This window comes from Lepidochelys kempii, chromosome 4 (genome assembly GCF_965140285.1).
Source record: "Lepidochelys kempii isolate rLepKem1 chromosome 4, rLepKem1.hap1, whole genome shotgun sequence".
Classification (NCBI taxonomy): domain Eukaryota; kingdom Metazoa; phylum Chordata; order Testudines; family Cheloniidae; genus Lepidochelys; species Lepidochelys kempii.
In genome coordinates this window covers 98,634,022-98,657,622 of record NC_136383.1, presented here as the reverse complement: position 1 = coordinate 98,657,622, position 23,601 = coordinate 98,634,022, and the positions used below count along the sequence as shown (strand labels likewise).

General features: G+C 39.1%; 1 protein-coding gene across 2 annotated transcripts in view; it reads left to right on the top strand.

Annotated features, from left to right (window-relative positions):
• Window positions 1–20,898, top strand: part of NWD2 (NACHT and WD repeat domain containing 2) — a 126,823-nt gene extending 105,925 nt beyond the window's left edge. For both annotated transcript variants that reach the window (XM_073342317.2, XM_073342315.2), the window contains 4 exons: window positions 10,909–11,112; window positions 13,339–13,483; window positions 13,804–14,393; window positions 15,298–20,898. In XM_073342317.2, the coding sequence (XP_073198418.1) occupies window positions 10,909–11,112; window positions 13,339–13,483; window positions 13,804–14,393; window positions 15,298–19,233 (4,875 nt within the window). In that variant the 3' untranslated portion in view covers window positions 19,234–20,898. The remainder of the gene's footprint in view (window positions 1–10,908; window positions 11,113–13,338; window positions 13,484–13,803; window positions 14,394–15,297) is intronic.
• The last annotated feature ends 2,703 nt before the right edge of the window (window positions 20,899–23,601 follow it).

Genomic DNA, 23,601 nt, shown 5'->3' with positions numbered 1-23,601 from the left:
GATCATTATCTCCATTTTGTAGATGGGGACAGACAGGCACAATGACTTGCCCAATATCACACATCAGACTAGCGGCAGAGCTCGGAAGAGAACCCAGGTCTCCTGTAGCTGAGTCCAAGCCCACTGTCCAGTAGGCTGCACTGCTTCCTCAGTGGAGCAGCAGAAAAGTTACCACTCTATTGCACTGCTCTGGAGACACGATGATACATAAATCCTAGAAATCCAGGGATATAACTTCTCTACCTATTTTTTAAGCCACCTGATAGTAGCATTTTTGGTGGGTTTTATTCAAGGGCAGCAAACTGCCTTCTCTCCAATTACCTTTGATTGCTTAACAGCCTGAAAAGCAGCTAAAAGGGTCTGTTCAGAGAGCACACTACTGCTTCCTTGATCAGGAGGCCAAGGTGCAGCCCAGCAGTCTGTATAGCTCGTCACATCACCACTTCTGTCTACACAGTCAAAACAAAGTAAACCATGTTCATAACGTATTACTTTCATCTTCCCAATATTTGGCTTGGGTGAAGTGGCTTGGTACAACTCTCTGCAACATGGCTTCAGCTAATGTCAGTTTAGTAGTTTGTGATGGACCCTTACAAACTGATGACAAATGGGTACTTTACTGAGCTCCTCAAGTAATTCAAATATTTATTTTGCTTTTACTGTGATCATTAGTGCATTAAAAACAAATTTAAATAAACATTTTATTCAAAGAATTCGCTATTGTCTAAGGTATTAGCATTTCTGTTTTGAGGTCATAAAGGAGCAGCTATTGTTCCCTTGAGGAATAAAACAATGAAATGTTCTTTTCTGTTTCTCATAATAATTAAACTCAACAATGATTGTGTCATTTATTTTGGAGAAACAAATAAGTCTCTCAGACTCTTTATTTTTTCAAATGATTTTTCCAACATCTGAAGGATAGCATTGTTGTACCAATAAAATAAAAACCAGCAGGATCTTATTAAAGGGAAAAAGGCAAAATACCACATTTATTGTGAATACAGAAAGAATCATAGTAAACAGTTAGTTATAGCTATAACATTCCATTCAATCTCATATTTATTCACACATTCATTCATACAAACACACACATACACACCCACACACACAGGTTCTGCAAGGTTGTTATCATAGTTACCAGCCTTAGAGTTGCTCATACCAAGCCACTGGCCAGGTGGCCTGGACATGAGGAGGGAGCAGGGCCTTGTCAGATGCTCATCTGATGCTCCTGGAAGTTGGTTTGCAGAATCAGACCCCAAAGTTCTCACTTTTTAGAGTCTATTTTTATAGGAATTTCTTCCTATGCCAGTCTATGGGAATTGCTTCATCATGCTGTTGCTGAATCAATCAGCAGATAGCACATTCCTGACGGCTCCAAGATGTTATCTTGTTCTTTGGTTCTCCCATCCTTGAGGCTGTTGGGTGGATTCCAGTCTGCCCTCCGGGGGGGTCGTCTGGTTATTTCCACTTGACGCCTTCTTCAGCCGATGGACACTGGATTCTTAGGCTGGCACCTCCCTGATCATTCAGTTATTATCCACACCAAGCATCCATCCACATACATCCTCTATCTCTATTTTAATCACAATTGTTAATACAACAAAAGGGTGGGGAGTCTCTGGGTGCTGTTTCTGTTGTTAGAGTATTGCTTTGAGTCTCTCTCTCTGTGAATTGCTTTGAGAACAGCCTCTGTCTTAGAATGTACTAACACAATTAGCAGCTTGCAAGTTTCACACATAGAGGGAGAGAAACAGTACCAAAAACCAAGAGACCTCTTAATTAGTAATACCCTGGAATTTAAACTCTGGGGAATCAAACTCATTTGTGATTTTAATACAGAACTTCTTTAATATGATCCAACATAATCCCCCTTTTGACACTAAGATTTATAATCGTCAGTGTCACTTTTTATGTAGCCTATTCAAGAGAAAGTACTGTGAGGCAATTTGAGTTTGTGATTCCAATTCATGCCACATACATGATCCTAGTGATGTATCTTTACTACAAGGTTCTGGGGCAACAGGCAAGGTGAGGCACACCCACTTTTGAGGAGTCCATTCGGTACAACCTCTAGTGTCCAATAGCTTCCCTCCCTCCCCAGCCCACTGGCTCAAGGTCCAGGGTAGCCAAAAGGATCCCATGTAATATGGGGAGTGGGTTAACCTTCAATACCTTTGCCTCCAGGGACTGTTGGTGTGCAATTTTGACAACAATTTCTCCCATTAACAAGTCTGGTTTACAATACTGGAAACATATTGCATCCATTCATATTGATAAGTGTCAAACAATGATCTCTTTCTTTTTTAACAAATGCATCAAACCCTTAATATTTCCCAATATGACGCAGAACATTTTGTGTTCCAAAATAGCTAGTGCAAGTATCTGCATTTCAGTGCATCCCATAGCTATGCCTGTGTAGTTTCCTATTTCTAATATTTTTTTTTTCTTATGGATAAGCCATGTGGTAGTATTAAGCCATTACTAAAGATTCCATTGGCCTTTTAGGTTACCCAGACCAATTTGGACCAAGTCTACATTGGCATGTACTTGTTTTTGTATCAGGCTGTCCTGTAGCTGGGACAGAAAGCTTAATTTATTTTTAAGTTCCTGCAGGTCTTCAGTATTTTTTTTTAAACACACAACAGTGCTAGCAACAACACAAAACACAAGACAAAACATAGAACACAGAACACAATTTCTATTGTGACAGTAGATTCATGGTATTGGGTTGCTTTTCAGCTGGCAGCTTTTCCTCTGGCTTTTCAGAGGATATTATAATAACATAATAAAGCATAAGGAATTTCTACAGGATGCATTTAAAGTTATAACATATCAGAAAACCAAAGAAATCGGCTGGCTTAGTGCGGTGGGGTTTCATTTGAATGGGAGGTTAAACAGAATGCCTTTATTATAAAATTCCTTGTAAAACTGAGATCCTGACCATTTGTGGTCCAGACTTTAAGAAAAGCTCCCTGATTTGTCAATGTACCTGTTAACATGTGTAAAATACGTATTTGTGCACACAAATGGAGTAAGTGCATGGATAATAGTCAGACTGTAGTTGCCGTAACTGACTTGAACATGCAACCTATAGACAGTTCTGCATATACAAATGTGGGTTTTGCACACTCAAACATGAAGTAAAAAGTGGTGTTTCAAGTCATGCACCAGTTAATTTTATCCCCCCAAATAACTAAAATTTATAGTTTAGAGAAACATAATTGTTTTGTTTAGTGCCAATTCAGAGATCTGACACCCACTATCTTAGTCACATGCCTTAGGACAAAGTAATTGCAATGATTAACTATGACTATGTTATTATTAAAAGAAAGAAAATTCAAAACAACAAACACAAGCAAACACTGATGCCTTTCTATGGAAAGCTGTTAACAGATATTGCAGTTTAAGAGTAAATCTACCCAGATGGGAGCGCTCTTCTCTAGGTAAGAGAAGAGCAGAGTTTATATTTTCAAAATCACAGAGAGTCCTATTTTAGTGTATTATAGATAACCAAAACTGTTTATAGATGGGCAAGGCATTTTGTTTAAGGATAGGTGAATCCTGTTTGGTATATCAGAGATAACCAACAATTTATAAATGGGCAAAGGCAAGTGATCCCAACTAAAGTATTTACATTCAGTTACTTAAAAAGCCACTCAAGGAGCTGTCTTAAAACAAGCAATTAATCAATGTAAGTCTCAAATTCCAAATTAAATTCCACTATTTCTTTCTGTTTACCAAGGGGTTAGCTTAGGTCTCCTCTCCAGGAATACATGGTCTAAAAACCACCTGGTGTTTTACAAGAGAAGCTGGTAATATCTTTAATTACAATATCATTGTAATATCCCCATAGAATTTTTTTTTTTACTTGAGGGGCAGGGAACAGAGGGAAAAGGGATGATAAGAGGCTCCTGACCTAGCTTTCGTGTCCTTGATAAACCAGGTGCTACACATCCTTTTCTCTGAAATCCTAGAAAATTTCCGTTAACTAAGGGAAGGGCGTCTCTTCAAGAAGACAGTCCTGTTAGGTGTTTGCTTTTAACCAGATAGTTCCCAATGTTAGTCTACAGTAGCTTCACTCACAATTAAAAACTCCAACCAAACCCTCTATACAAAAACAAAAATCACAATAACTAATATTCAGATAGCTCTAACATCACATAAAATAAACTACATAGAATATTACAACAAAATAGTCATTGAAAAACTGCATTCCAAAATCTGCAATTGGACATGAAAGTGATAAGTATTAGCTGTATCACCAGGGAGGAGGTCTTCTCCTTGAAGCTTTTCACGCCCCTCACTAATTGGGAGAAAGCAGAGATTTCCTAGGAGTGTCTTTAATTGGCTTAACTATTACTTTCAGTAAAATAAATAGCTAAAAACATAAGCATAAGAATGGTTATTTTCCAAAGCCATATATGTGCACATGTATGAATTTGTAATTACAAAAATCTTCTAAACTTCAGTAAAGGCAAAGTTAGGTTTACAATTACCAAGAATTATCACAATAAATTATAATTGTATTAACCATTTTTGCACCACTGTTGAAGTTTACCCGTCTCCCCCCACCACACACCCCTGGTGATGCCAAGAAATATGTTTTGATTGCACTGATGTTTGGGAGGCTGTCTGGTGATAAATAGATGAGCATCATGTGATAAGCATCAGTGCAATCAAAACATATTTCTCAGAGCAAAATGGCTACTTGACACAAGATTGTTGTTAAAAGTATTATTTGCCTTTAGATAATAGGAAAATTATAAAAATGAACCAATTATATTTGATTCTTCCAAGTATGATTTCTTAGACTAGTATCCCATTAAAAAGTTAATAGAAAAGAGAGCCGGCAACCATGCGATTTCTGTGAAAAGAGAGACAGTCAACCAGTGGAAAAAACTAATTGTGTCCATTTTCAGTGCCAAATTCAGAGCATCATAAAGACTGAGAGTGAGCCCTGCTACTTATCTATAAGGTCCAGCAAAAGATCATCAATTTTAGCTCCTGTTCCAATCCATCCAACATTAACAAAACTGGATATTTGCTGAATCTGCCACTTTCTCTTTTAGTAGTGAAGCAAGGAATTACAGTGACTACAATAAATAGTATCTGAGATTACTACACAGATCATGAGGAAACCTAGCTTGTTAAACTGGCTTGGTTTGCAGGTCTTACTGCGTCATTTCCTCAAAAATTAGATGAACAAAGCTAATTAGTAACTCGTACAACTTCCTGTGACATAACAGTTCTTATTAAACTTTATCATGGAGGATCTCAGAGAACTGCAAGTTAACCTAAAAGTCACACTGGTTCTGCATTCATAAAAGCTGCTAGTATAAATGTCTGTGACCATTTTGGTGATGAAGTGTCTGAAATAATTACACCACATGCACTGTGAATCTGTCATGACTGAAGAGCAAACCCAAATCATTTCAGTTTTGTTCCTTCTGTTGTGACTAGGAGTACATCTGTAATATGAGTATATTCATACACCACGGGAAAGGGGAAGAAAAACATTTCCCATCTGGATCTAAATAATAATTGTTTAATCTTCCTTTAATGGTCGCTTTGGCCCCAGGCTTAACAAAGCTAACAGAGATACTGCTGAGGTTGTTCTTGGCATTATATTACAGTTTATGTTAATTATGCAAACCCCAGCTAGATACAATTGGTTGCTGAGGCAGCATTGGTCGCCCTGGCAGCATTAAACATTTCAATCACCTCCAATTTAATGATTCTGTAATTTGTTGTTTTGCTATTAAAAGTCAATGCGTTATCGTGTGGGAGATTTAATTCATGAATCTGCATATCAAGCTGTCTCCTGGTATATAATGTAGGACAAATATTCTTAGTAACGTTTCCCTTTAAAAAAATACTCATTTTCTATAGTTGACAATCACAAAACACTGTCATATCAATATTGTAAAATGTATTGTTTGGGTCATGACTGTAAGATACTGTCATTTTTCACAGGGGTTGTCAATGACAATATTCCCCCTTTTATTTTTGGTGGGTTTAATATGAGGATGCATTAAACATGAAAAATCTTTTTTGAACTGTATTGATTTATTTTTGTATTTGTACATATGGTGTTGCATTAGATTGTATTTATATAGCCAGATCCTCAGGTGGTGTAGAGCTATGTATGTTTATACCAGCTTAGGATCTGATTTATTATATGATATTACATCCTAGTAGGGCAGAAGAAGTTGTTGGATTTTTTAGAGAGTATTTTTTCGTCTCTCTCTCATTTTGGTGCTTAAGGAAATTGAAAGACATCATTGGCTAAAGTTAGGCAAGGTGCAGGCAAGCAAAGTGCAAGCTTCCAGTCTACTGAATACTGGTTACAGTCCTCAGACTTTTTTTTTTTTTTTTAGCAGACACTACTATTTTTGCTAACTACTACAGTGGATCATGAGCAAGGAGAAATGTCCTATGAGGCCACCAAACTAATTTTTGTGTGTGACTTAATGCAGCATTTGAACACTATTCTCTTTACAAAGCTATGTATTGTACTATCTGGTCCTCATATTGGGATCTGACATTTGTTTCTTTAAGAAAAATGTCAGTTATTTATGTCATCCTTCAGAAAATGGGAGAAATGTTATGTTCAATGACTCACACTGTCACCATGAAATTATTGTCTGGAAACTGGATTGTAGACTCAGACTAGTTTGGAATGATTAGAAAACATGCTCTTTACCAAACAATGCTCTTTATCTAGACTTTTTTTTCAGGTGGACACTTGGAGCCAGGTATTGATACCACATTGTAGCTAGCCTCCTACTGACATCTTGGCAAGAATTCAGCTATTGCATAAGATCTCAGGGCCTTACATTGCCCGATCCTGAAATGATATACCTAGAAACTGAATACCAGTTTTATGAACCTCTAATTCTCCCTGTATTTGGCCAGTTCACTCTTTGCACCCTTCCAGTCTCTCCCCACCCCCTTCTAAGTTTGATTTAAAAAACAAAAAACAAAAAAACCCAGTGAGCACAGAAGGAAGCCAGAGAAATACAACACCATTAGTATATTGTTATTTATTTATATAACAAAAAGTGTATTTATTTTCTAATACAGAGAAAGTGAAGAGAAGACAAACAGCAATATATATGAAGAAATAATTACTTATCTGGGACTGCTGTACTATCTTTCCACCACTAATTGGCAATGTTGCTAAATCTACATCAGCCGCACTCCCATTCCCACACTTTAAAATGGTGCCATCTCTAATAATAATCCAGTTCTGCCAGTTTTTTTCAGTGTGCCTGGACCCCAAGGAACCCAGAATTCCACAGAGGATTCCCTTTTTAGAAAACAATCTGCCCTCCCTTTTCAAAACATTCTGTACTATAGTGAGGAGAAGAATAGAGGAGCCTAGCTCTGCAATGTGCACTGCAGCTGGCTCCTATTCCTCCATTTCCTTGAGAAGACCTTGGGAAAACTTTCTAATGGAAATGGGGTACCTATATGGATTTACCCTTAAGTAGCTTCCCTTCCACCCTCAGCCACCTCCTTCTAAGTGATGGAATGTTCATTCGCACATAGTCTCCTCACACAGTGTGTTGTTCACTATTGTTGTTGCCCTGTAGCTGTTGGCTCCAGGTTATCCTAAATACAGAGTATCAACAAAGCCAGCCCTGTTGTCCTGGGCTGCAGATTTTCACCATGCTGTAAGTTCACTCAGATTTCTCTTTCCTTCTCAGCCCCACCCCGACTGCTGCTACTTTCGTGGTATATTTCATTTCTCTCTGGACAGAATGCATATTCTCTTTTCAGACTAATTTTTAAAGCTTCTCCATTATTCAGCTAATGCAAGGGGTAGGGAAATGTTTCTACAAAGAAAGCTTGACTTCACGCAGAGTGGCACAAGCTTTCTGTTCTTGTATATGCTCATTTTACTGACTGGTCTCTATCACCATAACAGATGGGGGATGTTCTTTTGTATGTACATTTTGATGGGCAAATACTATTCCTTCTCTCCTGTGGCTGTTTTTTCAAGTGACATCAGTCACATAAGTAGGTACTGACAATGCCATCCACAGAGTAACGACAGGCAGCAATACATGTGTCCCCTCTACTGTATTAGTGTTCAGTTAAAAATAATTAAAAAGCTTTTAAATAAAATCTGTGTATGCCTCAACTTTATTAAAAAGCCATTGCTAAAAGTCTTCCATAGCCTATCCACACCCAGATCAGTGTTCTATTTGTGCTTTGCTCCACTACTCAGAATGATGATCTAGTGATGCATGACTGTTTGGGTAATGTCCATTGCAATGATAGCTTTAGATAAGATATAGAATAAAGAACCTGCCTCCTCGTCTTAAAAGACTGCTTAATTTTTTTTATTACTTCCAGTACTGTGGAGACATAACAATACAGACTGTACCAGAGAAAAGCGAAGTGTACAGATTCCATTAGGAAAGACTCCTTAAGAATAACTTGAATTAATTAAGTCAGCTGCAGTAATCTGCATATAAGGCTGTATGAAAGTTATGGTTTTTGGTTCAGAAGTTGCAGCCACAATTTGCTATAGTTGTGATTTTGCTGCGGTCGGTTCAAGTACTATTAAAAAAACTGTTTAAAAAACCAAAATAAAAACCATGATAAACACAAATTTGAGTGACACTGCAACCCAGTGCCCCAGGTCACAATGCTACTCACTCAAATTTGCGGCAACTATGAAAAGAGGCAATGTGTGTTAAAGGTTGCAGTTTCTGCAACAAAATCATGGCCTGTGATTTTCTTACAGCCTTAAATATAACATAAAAATGCAGCAGATACTTAGATATTTTAGTATTGCTAATGAAAGGCCAGTTCTACCATCTTTGCTCAGGCAAAACTCCTCATTGAATTTACGGGGCCCAAATACAGAAAAAGTACAGCGTTGGTAATTTCATTTAATAATCGACATAAAAAGTAACTGCAAAATCCATACAGTGGAGTTCTGCAGAGGGTGAAATTCACAAGGCCTATGTATGACCTACACTGGACTGGAATAGTGCATAAGCTTTGTATTGGCCATCTGCACAAGGCTCAATTTCAGTCTGACAGAGAAAAAGTTATTTTTTCCTGAAGCAGCAGCAGCAGAAGAGGAAGGGTTATTATTTCCTGCTTAATCTGTGTGTGATGCTCTGTACCTCGGGGGCACATCCTTGTAAAATGATTGTGTGGTATCCAATTCAAAGTTTGTCATGTCAGATGTCTTCGGAAGGCTCATGATGCACTGAGCATTGTTGTTATAGAGATGTTATAGTAATTGTTGTTATAGTAATGTTATAGTAATAGTGTGTTTGGTTTGAAGTGTGTCAGAGACTCCCTTTGGGATAACAAGCCTGGTACATATCAACTTCTTTGTTACATTGATGAACTCATATAAGCTTGCAGCATCCAGCAGACATAACTGGATACTGCAGGATGGAGGTTTCTAGGGTTGTGTCTGGGACTGGAGATATTGGCTAATGTCATTTGGTTGCACAATCCAAGGAGCAGCTTACATGCCAGAGCCCAGGAGTGGGGGATTCTCAAAGCAGAGCAGGGTAAGGCTGGCTCCCAGAGTCGAGAATTGGAGTGACCTAGCAGATCACCCGTCCAGATAACACCAGAGGGGAACATCACACTGTGCAGCTGCAGAACTACAGAAAACCTAGGATTCTAAAAAGTAGATTAGGAGAATGAACGTCTAAACTTTGCAACGTGTTTACCCCATTGTGGGAAGAGATGTGGATCTTTTTAGGGAAAACTGCAAATTAGAAATGATCACAAACTAGAGAAATTTATATAATCAAAACATTCTCATTTCATCAGAAGGATGATTATTTGACTCTTCTGATTGAGCAAGACTGATTTCTCCAACCAGCTTTCTACAAAACCAAGGCTGATGATTTTAAGGTACCTGCCCTTAGTGGAAGAAAGTCTTCTCTGGGCCTGCCGTGGGTCTGCTCCCCAACTCCTCCGGCCACAGGCAGCACGAGCACTCCCCTCTAGGCCTCACTGTTACTCTACAGGCTAGCTATTGCCACACCCCAACCCTCGAGCCCTCCAAGTGTCCCCCTGGAATGCCCAGCCCCTGGTCCGCTGGATACTCAGAAGTCACAGATTCACTACTTCTAAAGAAGCAAGTGCAGCCCAGCTGATCAGTTCCACCTCAGATCACCGTTCAACTTAACACACAGCACCTACATATGTTTATAGTGGAATCAAGTATAAGTTTATTTAACAAAGCATAGAGATTCAAATAGTAGCAAGTATAAGTATTGGGAAAAAATGGTAACAAAAAATAAAATCATAACATGCTTTCTGGACCCTAGGCTGAATTAACAAGATACTCTCACAGAGTATTGGTCACCCAAAATCCTCACAGCATTTTACAGTCAGGTCGGCTATGACCCTCCTTTCATGAGACAAGCAGGCTTGTCAGCTTGCCTTTTCAGTGAAGGACTCATTGTGTCACTTGGCACCCCAAGATATACCAGAAAAATCCTTTGTCTTTATTCATAAACAGGACACCTCCACCGTCCACTGTTGTATGTGTTGACGTGAGACTGATAGATTGTGTTTTAATGGTTATAAAGCTTTAACTTTTGAATCTTAATGTCTATTTCATTAAATAATTATTGCCTGACACCCCTATAATTCCCCAGAACTATGAAAATTTAAATAGGTAAAAATTGGAAAAAATACTTTAAAATAAACATTGATATTAGCAATCGAAAGTATAAAAAAAATAAAAATCCAATTCTACAAAGCCTAACTATATTTATTTACTTTCCTCGTAACTTCAAAGTGATAGAACTGTTGTTAATGCCATGTTGATTCTTATGAAAGTATTTAGCCATATTCTGACTAGGGTCTTAGCATCACTGGAAAGGGACACTAAACCCATACTTTGTTGTAAATACACAGGGCCTGTTGGGAGAAAAATATGGGACCATCCGAATACCTGGAGAAGTTGAATCATCGGAATTTGAAATGATCCTAGATGCTGCTGTGGAGGCAAAGCTAGAGACAAGGATTTTGGAAGAGTGGTACTGTAGAGATGAAAATGCGGTGCCACCAGCATATTACCTCAGACCAAAATCTGAAATGCTGAAGAACAATCATAATACGGTAAATTACCTTCATGTCCTTAATAAAAAAACCTACATAGATTGGTCACAGTGGATGGAATTCACCAGCATCATTTGAAAACAATTTAGGGGTCATAATGGAATGAACCTCCATAGTCTATGAACTCTTTGCACACTGCAGAGGTTGGCTCTGTGATGGTCCAGAAGGAGGAAGTGTGGGACACCATGGGGAGTGATGGGCCAAGGCTGCTGGGTCTAAGAATGGTCCACTGCTCACAGCTGTCGCCTTTATAGGGCAATGATAGTGGGCTGCAAGCACTGTTACAGCTCATGAGCCTTCTGCAGCAATTGAGGAATGACTGCATAGGTGCCTCTATCCATCCTGCTTGTTGGAGTGGGGAAGACTCTCTCTCAGCCCTTGCATGGGGCTCTCATTAAAAGTCCATGAATAGGACTTACACGGCAAATGGGAATTTCTCCCCAGGGCCCCAAGTCAGCAAAACACTTAAGCATGTGCTTTAAGCTAAGCAAATGATTAAAATTAAGCACACACTCAAGGACTACCCTGAATTGGAGTTCATATTAAAAAAAGTTTCTTAGTAAAATATTTTTGAACAGTCCCCTTTAGTCTCACCTCCTATATGTGCACATAACTTTGTTTGACCGTAGCTATGCACGATACAGGGCCCAATTTTACCCTCATATAGCAAGAGCCGATTTATATCCAAGGACAGAATTTGGCTCTCCAAGAAGAGAATAAACCCTTTAAGGTAGAGCTATATCCCAAAGCAATATCAAAATGTCACTTTATTTTAGTGCATACTGACTGTAATTACACTACAAAAGGAAATTAAACCACTATATAGCATGCATTTACCATGTTACAAAATGCAATAACCTCCTCTGTTGCATAAAAAATGTTTGAGCAGTAAGGACTTAAAAGAGTTCAAGAAAACGTAGTGCAGCAGAGTCTGAAATATTTATCACTGGGGGGGGACAACAATTTACATAACGTCCCCCCCAAAGCCCAAAATAGCCCTTTAAATAGATCTTGAAGGTTTTTTTGTATTTTTGTTTATTAATATTTTATAGATTTCCCCAAGCTACTGTCCCACAAGGGTTAAGCAGAAAAGGTTCATCTATCAACACTAGTGCAGTTTTACACCCAGTAAACAAAACAGAAGTAACAGACGGAATATAAAATGATCTGCAACTCTGAATTTTCTGCAGGAAGGGCTTTGTGAGAGATTGTGATTCCCTGAGGCAGCACAATGAGGTGCTGTCCCCATACTCTGGACTAGACTGCAAATTGACAATCTAGCACTAAATCAGAAATAATAATAATAAAATTACTTTGTACTTAAATAGGGCTAGCCTGTAATCTTAAAATCTGACATGAGTAAAGGGGCTGTGCTTAGCTGTACTGCCCCAGGAGCAGAGCAGGGACAAAACTGTGACTCAGAGAGCCACAATTTGGTCCCTGCTTCCTGCTTGCTCCATACGGGGAAGTAAAATGTGCCAGCTCTTTCCTGGTACAGTTTACTCCCCTCTCTGCACCAGCTCAGCTGCGCTAGCTGGAATGCAGGGCTTAGAAGGAAAGCCAAGGCTCCACCCACTTCCTGCCTAACTGCCAATGGGCTGCTCTCTCTCCTGGTTACAATCTGGCCCACAGGAACTTTCCTCCAGATATCTCAATGCACTTTACAAAGATGAATGAATTTAGCCTAACATCACCCCTTTGAGGCAAGTCAGATTATGATCACCATTCTGCAAAGGAAGAACTGAAGTACCATCAAATAAAATCCAATATTTTCAAAAGTGACACCTAATTTGGGGTGCTTAATTTGAAATTCCTTGTGCCTAATTTTCAGCTTTGAGATCCAAGGATGAAAGTTAATCTAAAAATATTATTATTCCCTAATAATAGTACTCCAGGCCTGACCCAAAAACCCACTTTCTCTTCATATTTTACTGGTTATTCTTATTTACCCCCTGAATAATGTTGTTCACATTTTAGTTCTGTGCACTATTTCAGGAAGTCTTATGTTTTATATTCAGGACAACTTATAATGTAAAATTATGATCTGTCCAATATAAAAGGTTAAGAGTGAATATACTGGAGGTTTTTTTTAAAATGTATGCATTATATTATTAACCGTATTCTCCTTTCTTGTGTATATCATTACCTTAAATATTAATCCTTTGCTTTCTGAAGTTGTAGAAACTGATGTTACAGCTACTGTTTAACTATGAATATTTTTAAAAGATGGAATCATCTTCAAATTCTACAAATGAGAACAAATGGAAGGACATATCAGAAGAGATTAAGAAGATTTTTAAGACTGCTGTGAAGTTGCTGCATGAAAAAGGAAAAATGAAACACAGCCAAGCAAAGAGATATCTTTCCTCTGGTAAAGTTCAGAATACGTACACAAAATATTCTGTATCTATGCACCCATTCATAATCTAGCCAGCAATATTTCCACAATTATCAAAGTATATTTTTGATTGTCATTTCTCACACATAATTTAAAAGAGGAGAAAAGTAAATTTATACATGCTTGAGGCTGAGTCCTGTATTATAGCTAGTACTAAATAAAACTGCACCTGATACATTTTGCATACAGTATTTTTTGTTTGCTTGTTCATCTAGAGGGAACAGAGATTTTTTTCCTCTGTTTGTTTTGAAGGAAGCTAACAGTTTCCCTATTTTCTGTTTTATTCCCTCCAGCTGTTGAAGATGAGCTTGATTTTGCCTTGGGAAAACAAACACCAGCTTTCCTGAAGAAGTGTGTCTGTTACATTCGGAAAATTGCCAACATTGAACGTTTTGTTAAAATTCCAGAGATGGGAAAATACATGGATGTAATTCATATAGGTGGGAAAGTTCTTCGGGATCCAGAAGCCCATGATAAATTGATCAAACTCCGGGATGAATTTATTCCTACTAGTGTTGCAGCATCTAATCTGAGAGTGTACACTTCTGTTACTCATTGTGACATGAAACTTGGTTATTCACAAGAAGTAGAGAACCACTACATTGAAGGACTTGGTAAACAGTTCTACGAAGACATGATTGATATAATTCAGGCAACAGTACAACAGAATTTTGACACTGAGACAGACTTGCTTTATGATGAAGTCCTTCAACACTCTTCATTATGTAAAACGTACTCCTCTTTCTATGAGTACAGGTGTGAGGCGCTAAACATAGTTCATAAATACACTCTGCACAGCAAAACAGGACATATTAACCCTCTTATCATATATGGAGGACCATGCACTGGAAAAACCCTTTTATTAGCTGAAGTGGCAAAGAAGGTAAAAAATAAAAACCAATATATTTTATAATATGCTAATCTTAATAGAGGCAGTAAATGTAGACCAGATTAATTCCCATTTTCCTTATTGTGGTATCAACAGATCTAAGATTAGTCTTTGATACAGACAATAAATCCAGTCTTCTGCACATTACTGGATATCTATTCAGGAAAGAGGCACTGTACATCCTAGTAGCCACATCTCCATATCATATTTCCAGCCAAAACATAATTGTTAGTAGAGCTTTCTAAGGAAATGCAAATATTTCATCCAATTCCTAGATCACTGGTAAGAATTAATTTATTTGTGAAATAAACAACTTTACAAATACACCATTGTAACATCATTAGTCCCTCCCTTCCTGTTCCCTGGTGTTATAAAGATGTGACACCATTTAATGATTATATGGTATCAGTCTTACAAGTAAAGCACGTTTCCAAGACATGCTAATTTGTTTCAGATCCTCTTGAATTGCTTCAGAAGTTCCATGATTTGTGTTTATTTCAAAATTTCAGAAGTCGTTTAGTTCACATATGCCTGTCCAATCATTAACTAGATTATCATGGTGAAGTGTGAGGAGCACATTTCATATGTCTGTGAACTTGTCTCCACTGAAAACCGCAGCTCCACTGCTGTATTACTGAGTGCTCTGGCAGTATTGCTTGAGTTAAAGATGACATATAATCTAATATTTCATTTGTGATGTATAATATTAACACTTTCTATAACCCCACTATTTAGAACATTTCCACTCGGACAGGAACACTTCAAAAATAAACTTATGTTTTCCAACAAATTAATGCTGTTTATAAAACCATAAGTAAAACAATTATGTGCTCTGTTATTGTGCTTCACTTGGCTCTGTTAATTTAGACATTAACTAAATTATGCTTCTACATTATAGGCTTATACTTGGCTGCAGGAAGAGATGGGACCAGAATCTGACCCTGTGGTAGTTATAAGATTTTTGGGATCCACAGAAATGAGTACAGATCTTAAGAATCTGCTTCAAAGTATTTGTGAACAATTAGCAATTAATTACCGTTGCCTAGTACAAAGTTACCCTAAAAAGATTCATGATCTTCGGGACTTGTTTATAAATCTGTTGAATGAGTCTTCATTTCACAGACCACTGGTTATAATATTTGATGCCCTAGAGCAGCTTTCAGATAACGATGATGCTAGGAAACTATGGTGGCTCCCCATTCACCTTCCCCGTTCAGTACGGATAATCATGTCAACACTGCCGAACAAACATGGGATCCTGCAAAAACTGAGGTGCCTTATTCATGAAGAGGACAACTACATTGAGTTGATTTCAAGAGACAGAAAGATGTGCAGCCAAGTACTGAAACATCAGCTGTTGCGTGTTAAAAGAAAAGTAACATCAGGGCAACAAATTTATGTCAATGAAGCTTTTTCAAAGTGCACACTGCCTATGTTTGTAAACTTAACCTTCAGAGAGGTTAGGAACTGGAGATCTCACAAAGATGTTGATGAGTCCTCCCTTTGTGTCACTGTTCATGAAAGCATCGAGCAGTTATTTTGGTCATTAGAAAATAAGTGTGGGCTAAAGCTGTTGTCGAGAGCACTGGGCTACATCACAATGTCCAAATCTGGCCTGAGTGAAATGGAACTGGAAGATATTTTAGCTCTTGACAACAGTGTTATGTATGAGCTAAATGATAGTGTCAGGCAATGTAACCCATTGAGGGTACCGTACATATACATTGCAAGGCTTAAGGAGGGCTTAAAGGGATACTTGATAGAGCGGCAAGTGAAAAATGTAACACTTCTAGTGTGGGCAAATAGGCACCTGCAGCTTATTGCCCAGAAACTGTATCTCCACAGTGAGGAAGATGTACATGAAATGCATACAATCATGGCAGAGTACTTCCTCGGTGTTTGGTCAGGTGGAAGAAGGAAATCTTTTTACAGCCAAGATCAGTATTTGAATGGGTGCCTTGACAATAACAGTAGAAGCATGAATGATGAGGAGAAGCACTGTATGGATCTCACCTCTTTTGACAGGCAAGCACCTGATCAGCCGTGGGTCTTTCAGTGTAATCCATTAGAGCCTGACATCTTTTTTGTCAATCACAGGAAAATGACAGAACTTTTGTATCACTTGACAAGATGTGGAAGATCAGACGATCTGCTGTATGGTGTCATTATGAACTTCAGCTGGCTGTACACAATGATTAAAATAGGACAGTTTGACAAAGCACTTTCTGACATAGAACTGGCTTATAACTATTCACAAGAAAAGGAGCTGAAATTTCTGGCAAGTACCCTTCGCAGTATAAAGTTCAAAGTAACAAAATATCCAGGTTCACTCTCTGCTGAATTGCAACAGAGGCTCCTTCCAGTTGTCAGCTCATTGCCTAAATTGAGACACCTTCTTTTAGAATGTGACAGAGATGGACCCAAATACTGCTCTATCGTTCCTTTGCACTCCTCCATGGATGTGACTTACAGCCCCGAGCGACTACCCTTGTCATCCAGTTGTATGCAGGTCACGGAGATCCTGCCTACTTTTAATCCAAATACAGTCATTGCTGCTCTGGAAAATGGCTCCATCAGTACTTGGGATGCAGAGACTCGCCAGCTATTAAGGCAAATTACAACAGCTCAATCTGTTATCTTAGGGATCAAACTTACGAATGATGAAAAATATCTTGTAGTGGCTACAACAAAGAACACACTTTTGATTTACGATCATCAAAATTCCTGTCTTTTGTCTGAAGTAGAAATTAAGGGATCAAAACATTGTGGAATTGGGGGAAGCTCAAATTTTATAAATGGATTTACACTGTCCATTAATCATGCACTTGCTTGGCTGGAAGCCAGCAAAGATGTTACTATAATAGATCTGCTTTATGGGTGGCCTCTTTATCACTTCCACTGCTGGTATGAAGTGACTTGTGTACAGTGTTCTCCAGATGGAGTCTATGCATTCTGCGGACAGTACCTTAACACCACCACTATATTTCACTTAGGAAGTGGAGAGAAACTGTCCACCGTGACCTCTGAATTTTCAGGTGGATTTGTGAAATTTCTTCTTGTTCTGGACACTGCTCAAGAAATGGTGATGGTGGACAATGAGGGTGGCCTTTCAGTTTGGAACACTGAGGAAATCACAAATCCCCAACTGACAGATGACTTCGATTGCAGGAAAGAAGACAGCGAAGTTGTCAGCATTGAACTTTCTGAAGACCAAAGTGCAATTTTAATTTGTAAGGCACTCAGTATAGAACTTCTCGACACTGGCATGTGGAAAGTGACTGAAAAGTTCAGAGCAAAACACAATGAGCGCTTTATATCTGCTGTGTTATCCAAAAACGGTGACTGTATAATTGCTTCTATGGAAAATACCTCAGCCATTTTTGTTTGGAGGAGAGATACAGGACAGTGTATGGCAAGCTTACAGGAAATCTCAGGAACCATAGTCAGACTAATTAAACCCAGTCACCATAACATGCTGCTATCCTTATCCACCAGTGGTGTCCTTTCTATCTGGGATATAGATATCATAACTGCTATGTCCAATATTGACAAATCTGGCAAACCCATCCAAAGACTGGTGTTGCCAACCAGAGGTGAATTAATTTATACACTGGATGGATCAGAATCTGTACATAAGTGGAACTTCAGCACTGGATTCATTGAAGCTGTGTTCAAGCATGAAGGTATTGTTGAAAACTGTGTGCTGACCTCTTCTGGAGAAATAATGATTACATCAGATGACAAATGTAGCCAATATGTATGGCACACCATTACCGGCGAAAATATCTTTCGCATTAATGGACAAAGGATATCTCAGCTGATGATTACACACAACGATCAGTTTGTCGTCTCGCTCTGTGAACAAAATGCCTCCAGAGTTTGGCGACTGGCCACGGGACACAGAGTTTGCAATATTTTAGTTGCCTTACAGAATGCGTTTATAACCACTGCTAATACATTTGTAGTTGGAATGACAAAGAATAAAGTGTTGGCAGTAAGTCTCTGGACAGGAAGTATAACCAAGAAATTTTGCTGCGATGATGGTGCAACCATTGTTAATATTAAATTGATCCCAGACTGCCCAGATATTGTAGTGTTTATAACATCCACTGAAACAGTGAACATCTGGAGTCTGACAGAGGAAGTAATCTGCAGGCGTGTACAACTGCCTAGTAATTTCTTAAAAGATTTAGAAGACTTTGAAATATCCCCCAATGGGAAGCTAGGAATTCTGTCCCGTGGTGATGAGAACATCAATGTGCTTGATTTACACAGCGGCAAACTCCGTGTGGTTCATGCCCCTGGAATTATCTGGCGACAGAGGCTGTCCCGTGATGGCCGCTATCTTGTGTACATCTGTTTTCGTAATGAAGAGGATGATGACAATGGTGCCATCTCTAGCTTAATTGTAATGAGACTGGCTGATGGTAAAAACATTGGTGCTTGTTCCCTTTACAAAACTCCAACCTTTCTTTCTCTCTCACAGAGGCATTTGAATATTATTGTTGGCTTTGATGATGGAAGTATAGGTACTTACACTGTAGTGGATCGAGTAGATGCAGCACTGAAAATTAAAATTGCTACTTCAAACAGCCGTCAAATTTTCAGTAATGCAACACAAGTGATTAGGCCAAAGTGTCACAATTATAGCTTCAAGGTGAATGCAGACTGCATTTGGAGAGAGTCTACTGAGGTGTTTGCAAGAGATAGCCCCATCACAGTGACAGACCCTGAGACAAGCGAAACAACAACACCCAAAAAACATAACTACTGTTATGACAAAGTGTGCGCAGCCATAGATTGCAGAGGACACAATTTTGCTGCTGATAACTGATTAGAAACATGGACTTAGTTTTCCTGAATACATAATACTTGTGCATAGGCTAGTCTTCTGATTCAAAAGTAAGTACCAGTGCATTTCTTGAAAGACGAAGAACAGCTGAGGGCAGGAATGCTGTTTTTCTCAACAAATATTCTTACATTTATGTGAACAAAAATAAGCAAAAAAAAAAAATCAACCAAATGTGAAAAACATTTATCCAATGGGCGGCAGGGTTTTTAAAATTTTGGAATACAAGGTTTAGTCCAAGGTTAGATCCAGGGCCTTGACTGACAATTTCTAGCAATACTATTATAATTGTTATACCATTACAGGAATTAGAAAATCTTATTTGGGGGTTGCCAGAGTTTTAGCTAGAAACAAAACTCAATTTATTGTTGGATAAGAGGCAAGACACTCTTTTATAATCCAGATAGCCTCGTTGTGGACAAAGCTAGGTCAACTGTTACCCTGAGTTTATACCCACTTGCAAACGTGTTTTTCCGCTTGATGGTGCAATGACAAGATGTCACCTGCCAACCTGGAACACTTGATGCATTCCATCATTTAAAGAAATAGCTACTTTTTTAAAAAAAAATTGGGATTAACATTTGGGTTGAAAGGGGTAGAAGCCAATCAACACCAAACACATCTACATGTGAGGTAATAAATCAGTCTTCATCTAAATGAAAGTACTGAAAGTTACAAACATTGCATGCAAGGATTTTTCTATAGTCTGATAAAAATGATAAAAACTAGTTATTACCTAGGTCATAAAAGAAGAAGTTTAACACTGAAATTGTATTGTTTTTCTGTCTCTTTTACAGTGCATATTAGTACTGGATAAAACAAATACTTTTTCAAAGAGAAAGGGCATTAACAGATAAACAGTCAAACACCTGTTCACTTCTCTCTGTTGTATAAAAGTTTGGAATATCTCTTAAGTCCCTACAGTGATCTTAATAGAAAGCTTTCAGACATGCCATGTATTATTCTTGATAGCGTTTGCCTTATTACTACCATTCCTATTCTTTCCTGTGTTCAACACAGATCAGATGACCAAATACTCTGGGACTAACAGAATATACCTGTATATGTGTTGAAATATTCCATAAAATCTAAAGACTGTCCAAAGGTTCTTTACTGTTCCAATTGGTAATGGTTTACATACTGTATGTATGCTCCTTTATGTTTCACTTCTTGCTTTACGACTGTTCTGAGCCTTTTATACAGTTTTATCAGTTTCAAGACAGAAATTGTGAAATATTGTCAACTATTTTTTAAAAAACAGTTTCACGTAACTAAAAGAAGTAGCTATCTGTATCTAACGGGTGATAAGGTCCCCCCATCCCACTCTTTACTTATCTTAAACATGGCATGTCCTTGGCAAACTTTTAAAAGAATTTAAACAAACTACATTTTTCTTTTGGGGAAGTTAGAACTCCATGCCACTAAATTTCCAAGAAACGAATGCCAACCTAGGATTTAACGTAGTGTGTGAATGTTCTATGTAAAAGCCAATATAGTATATCAAGTGACTTGAATGACTTTTCCTAACTTGTTTGCAACTTAATAGATCATATTGAATGTTTTTATGTAAAACTTTGTATTGTTGGGAAGAATTACCCAATCAGAGAGTTATATTTTCATAAATGTTAAATTTAGTTAAATTTTGTTACAGAGTTGTTAAATTAGAAATCTATTGCAGTCTTCAAACAATATACAGTCTTGTGTAATCATTGTTTGTATGAATAAACTAAGTAAACAGACTGCTATGTGTGTGGTTTTAATTTGTAAAGAAATTTCTGAAAGGGGACTAAATTTTTAGGGCCAGATCCTCAGCTGGTGTGAATCAACAAAGCTCCAATAGAACCTAAGCATTATTTTAAGGCCACAAGATCGGGGTGGGCAAACTCTTTCGCCCGAGGGCCACATCTGGGAATAGAAATTGTATGGCGAGCCATGAATGCTCACAAATTGGGATTGGGGTTCGGGGAGGGGAAGGTTCTGGTGGGGAGTGCAGGCTCCAGGGTGAGGCCAGAAATGAGTTCAGGGTGCAGGAGGGGGCTCGTGATGAGGAGTTTGGGGTGTAAGAGGGTGCCATGGGCAAAGGAGTTCAGAGGGTGGGAGGGGGATCAGGGCTGCGGTGTAGGGAGACACTCAGGGGTGCAGGCTCTGGGCGGCACTTACCTCAAGCAGCTCCCAGAAGCAGTGGCATGTCCTTTCTCAGGCTCCTACATGGAGGCGCAGCCAGGCGGCTCTGCTCGCTGCCCCATCTGCAGGCACCGCCCCTGCAGCTCCCACTGGAGCACTGGAGGGGGCCACTGGACTGCATAGGAGCTGGAGGGGGACCAGCTCTCTGGCTGGAGCACCGAAGCGGGGCCATACTGTGGCTTCCAGAAGATGTATGGAGCGGCCCCCGACCCTGTGCCCCGGCTGGAGCACCGGAGCCTGCGGGCCAAGCCCCAGACCCCACTCCCCAATGGGAGCTCGAGGTCTGCCTTAAAATGACTGGTGGGCCGGATCCCACCCGTGGGTCATAGTTTGCCCACTCCTGCACAAGATATAAGTGATGCACAGGTTTTACACTGGCCCTCTGCATGGGGATGAATTTCATTCTGACAAATGGCAAGTAACTGAGAGGTACTGAGTGCTTGCAGCTCCATTGATTTCACAGAGCCCAGTACAGTACTCCTTGCACAAGAGCATTTCCCATTGACTTTTATGGGAGATTCTCCGGCACAAGGAGTACTGAAACTACTGGCCCATACTCAAACTAAATAAAAACTAAATATCTAAATTCAACTGTACAAAATGAAACAAAACAGTTGATTTGCCTATGAACCTGTAACATACCAAACATTGGCTGAGCTCGCTAAACTACTTTTTTCCTCGGATTGGTGAATAACTAGAAGCATTCTCTCAATATCTGTGACCTGCTAATTAGAAAAATACAGTGACACCAGAAAACTGAGTTAATAATAGAACTTAACCCAGCCTGCAGAACATGGATGTTTAAAAAACAACAAAGAGATATCAAGATTTTAAACTGACCCAGTTCTGCTCAGTTCAGGAGCCAACCTTGAGCCTTGGCCCACAGAAGCTTGGTAGAGGCCTACAGCTTCCAGATTTGTTGCTGACTCTTCAGGAGAGAATGCAACAATTCACTTTATCATTGGTAGTACAAATTACATCTCCAGAACAAACTATCTGCTTCTCCCAAACTGAATGGCTTGATAAGTCTGCTCAGGAGGAGTCTCTCATCTAAATTTTAAAAGGGGAATTAAGCTGAAGTGTGAAGGTGGAGTCGTCTTTGGTGGACAAAGCTAGGCCTGAGGTCAGTCACAGAGAGTATGTCTACACTGCAATGTAAGCTCAGAGTTAGCAGAACTTGAGTTCGCAGACACTGGGTTTGTTAACCTAGGGCTTGAGGGTTTAAACCAGGGGTCAGCAACCTTTCAGAAGTGGTTTGCCGAGCATTCATTTATTCACTCTAATTTAAGGTTTCGTGTGCCAGTAATACATTTTAAAGTTTTTAGAAGGTCTCTTTCTATAAGTCTATAATATATAACTAAACTATTGTTGTATGTAAAGTAAATAAGGTTTTTTAAATGCTTAAGAAGCTTCATTTAAAATTAAATTAAAATGCACAGCCCCCCCAGACCGGTGGCCAGGACACGGGCAATGTGAGTGCCACTGAAAATCAGTTCGCGTGCCGCCTTCGGCATGTGTGCCAGAGGTTGCTTACCCCTGGTTTAAACTCATTTGAAGTCCTAGGTTAGGAATTTTTGAACCTTGAGTCCCAGCCTGGGTCTGCAGCATCTACACTGCATTATGTGGGCATGATTCCAAACACCTATACCCCAGACTTCCTAGCACCCTTCCAAAATGTGGCCAGTCTAGCCCTTTGTTAGTGCAGCGTGGAAAAACCTGACTGTCCACCAAACTTAATTTCCAGAGGACAAAGAAAGTCAGCCCGTGGCATTGTGGGTTACTTTTAGTAGACTTCCAAACCACAGGTCCATGGGGCTGCGTCTAACCTACAAAGCAATAGGGCTTGAATCCTAGGTCCCCGTGTGACTCAGGCTTGGCGTTCACCCCCATGGGGTCCTGGGACCTTGTGCTCTGAGCCCTGAGTTAGCACAATATGTGTGTAGATAGAAGGGAATTAGGTTTTGAGTTTGAACCCTGGGCTTACGCTGTAGTGTAGACATATCCAAAGAGAACATTGAATACCAACCATTTTCCTCTCAGCCATTCTCTGTGAAAGCCTTCAGTAACAAAGGCAACATGAAATCAAAAGGTTATATAACAATCTCCAATGAGAAGAAATACCTTACTATTCCTCAACACTTTCAGATAACTTTTCCTGACCGTACATTT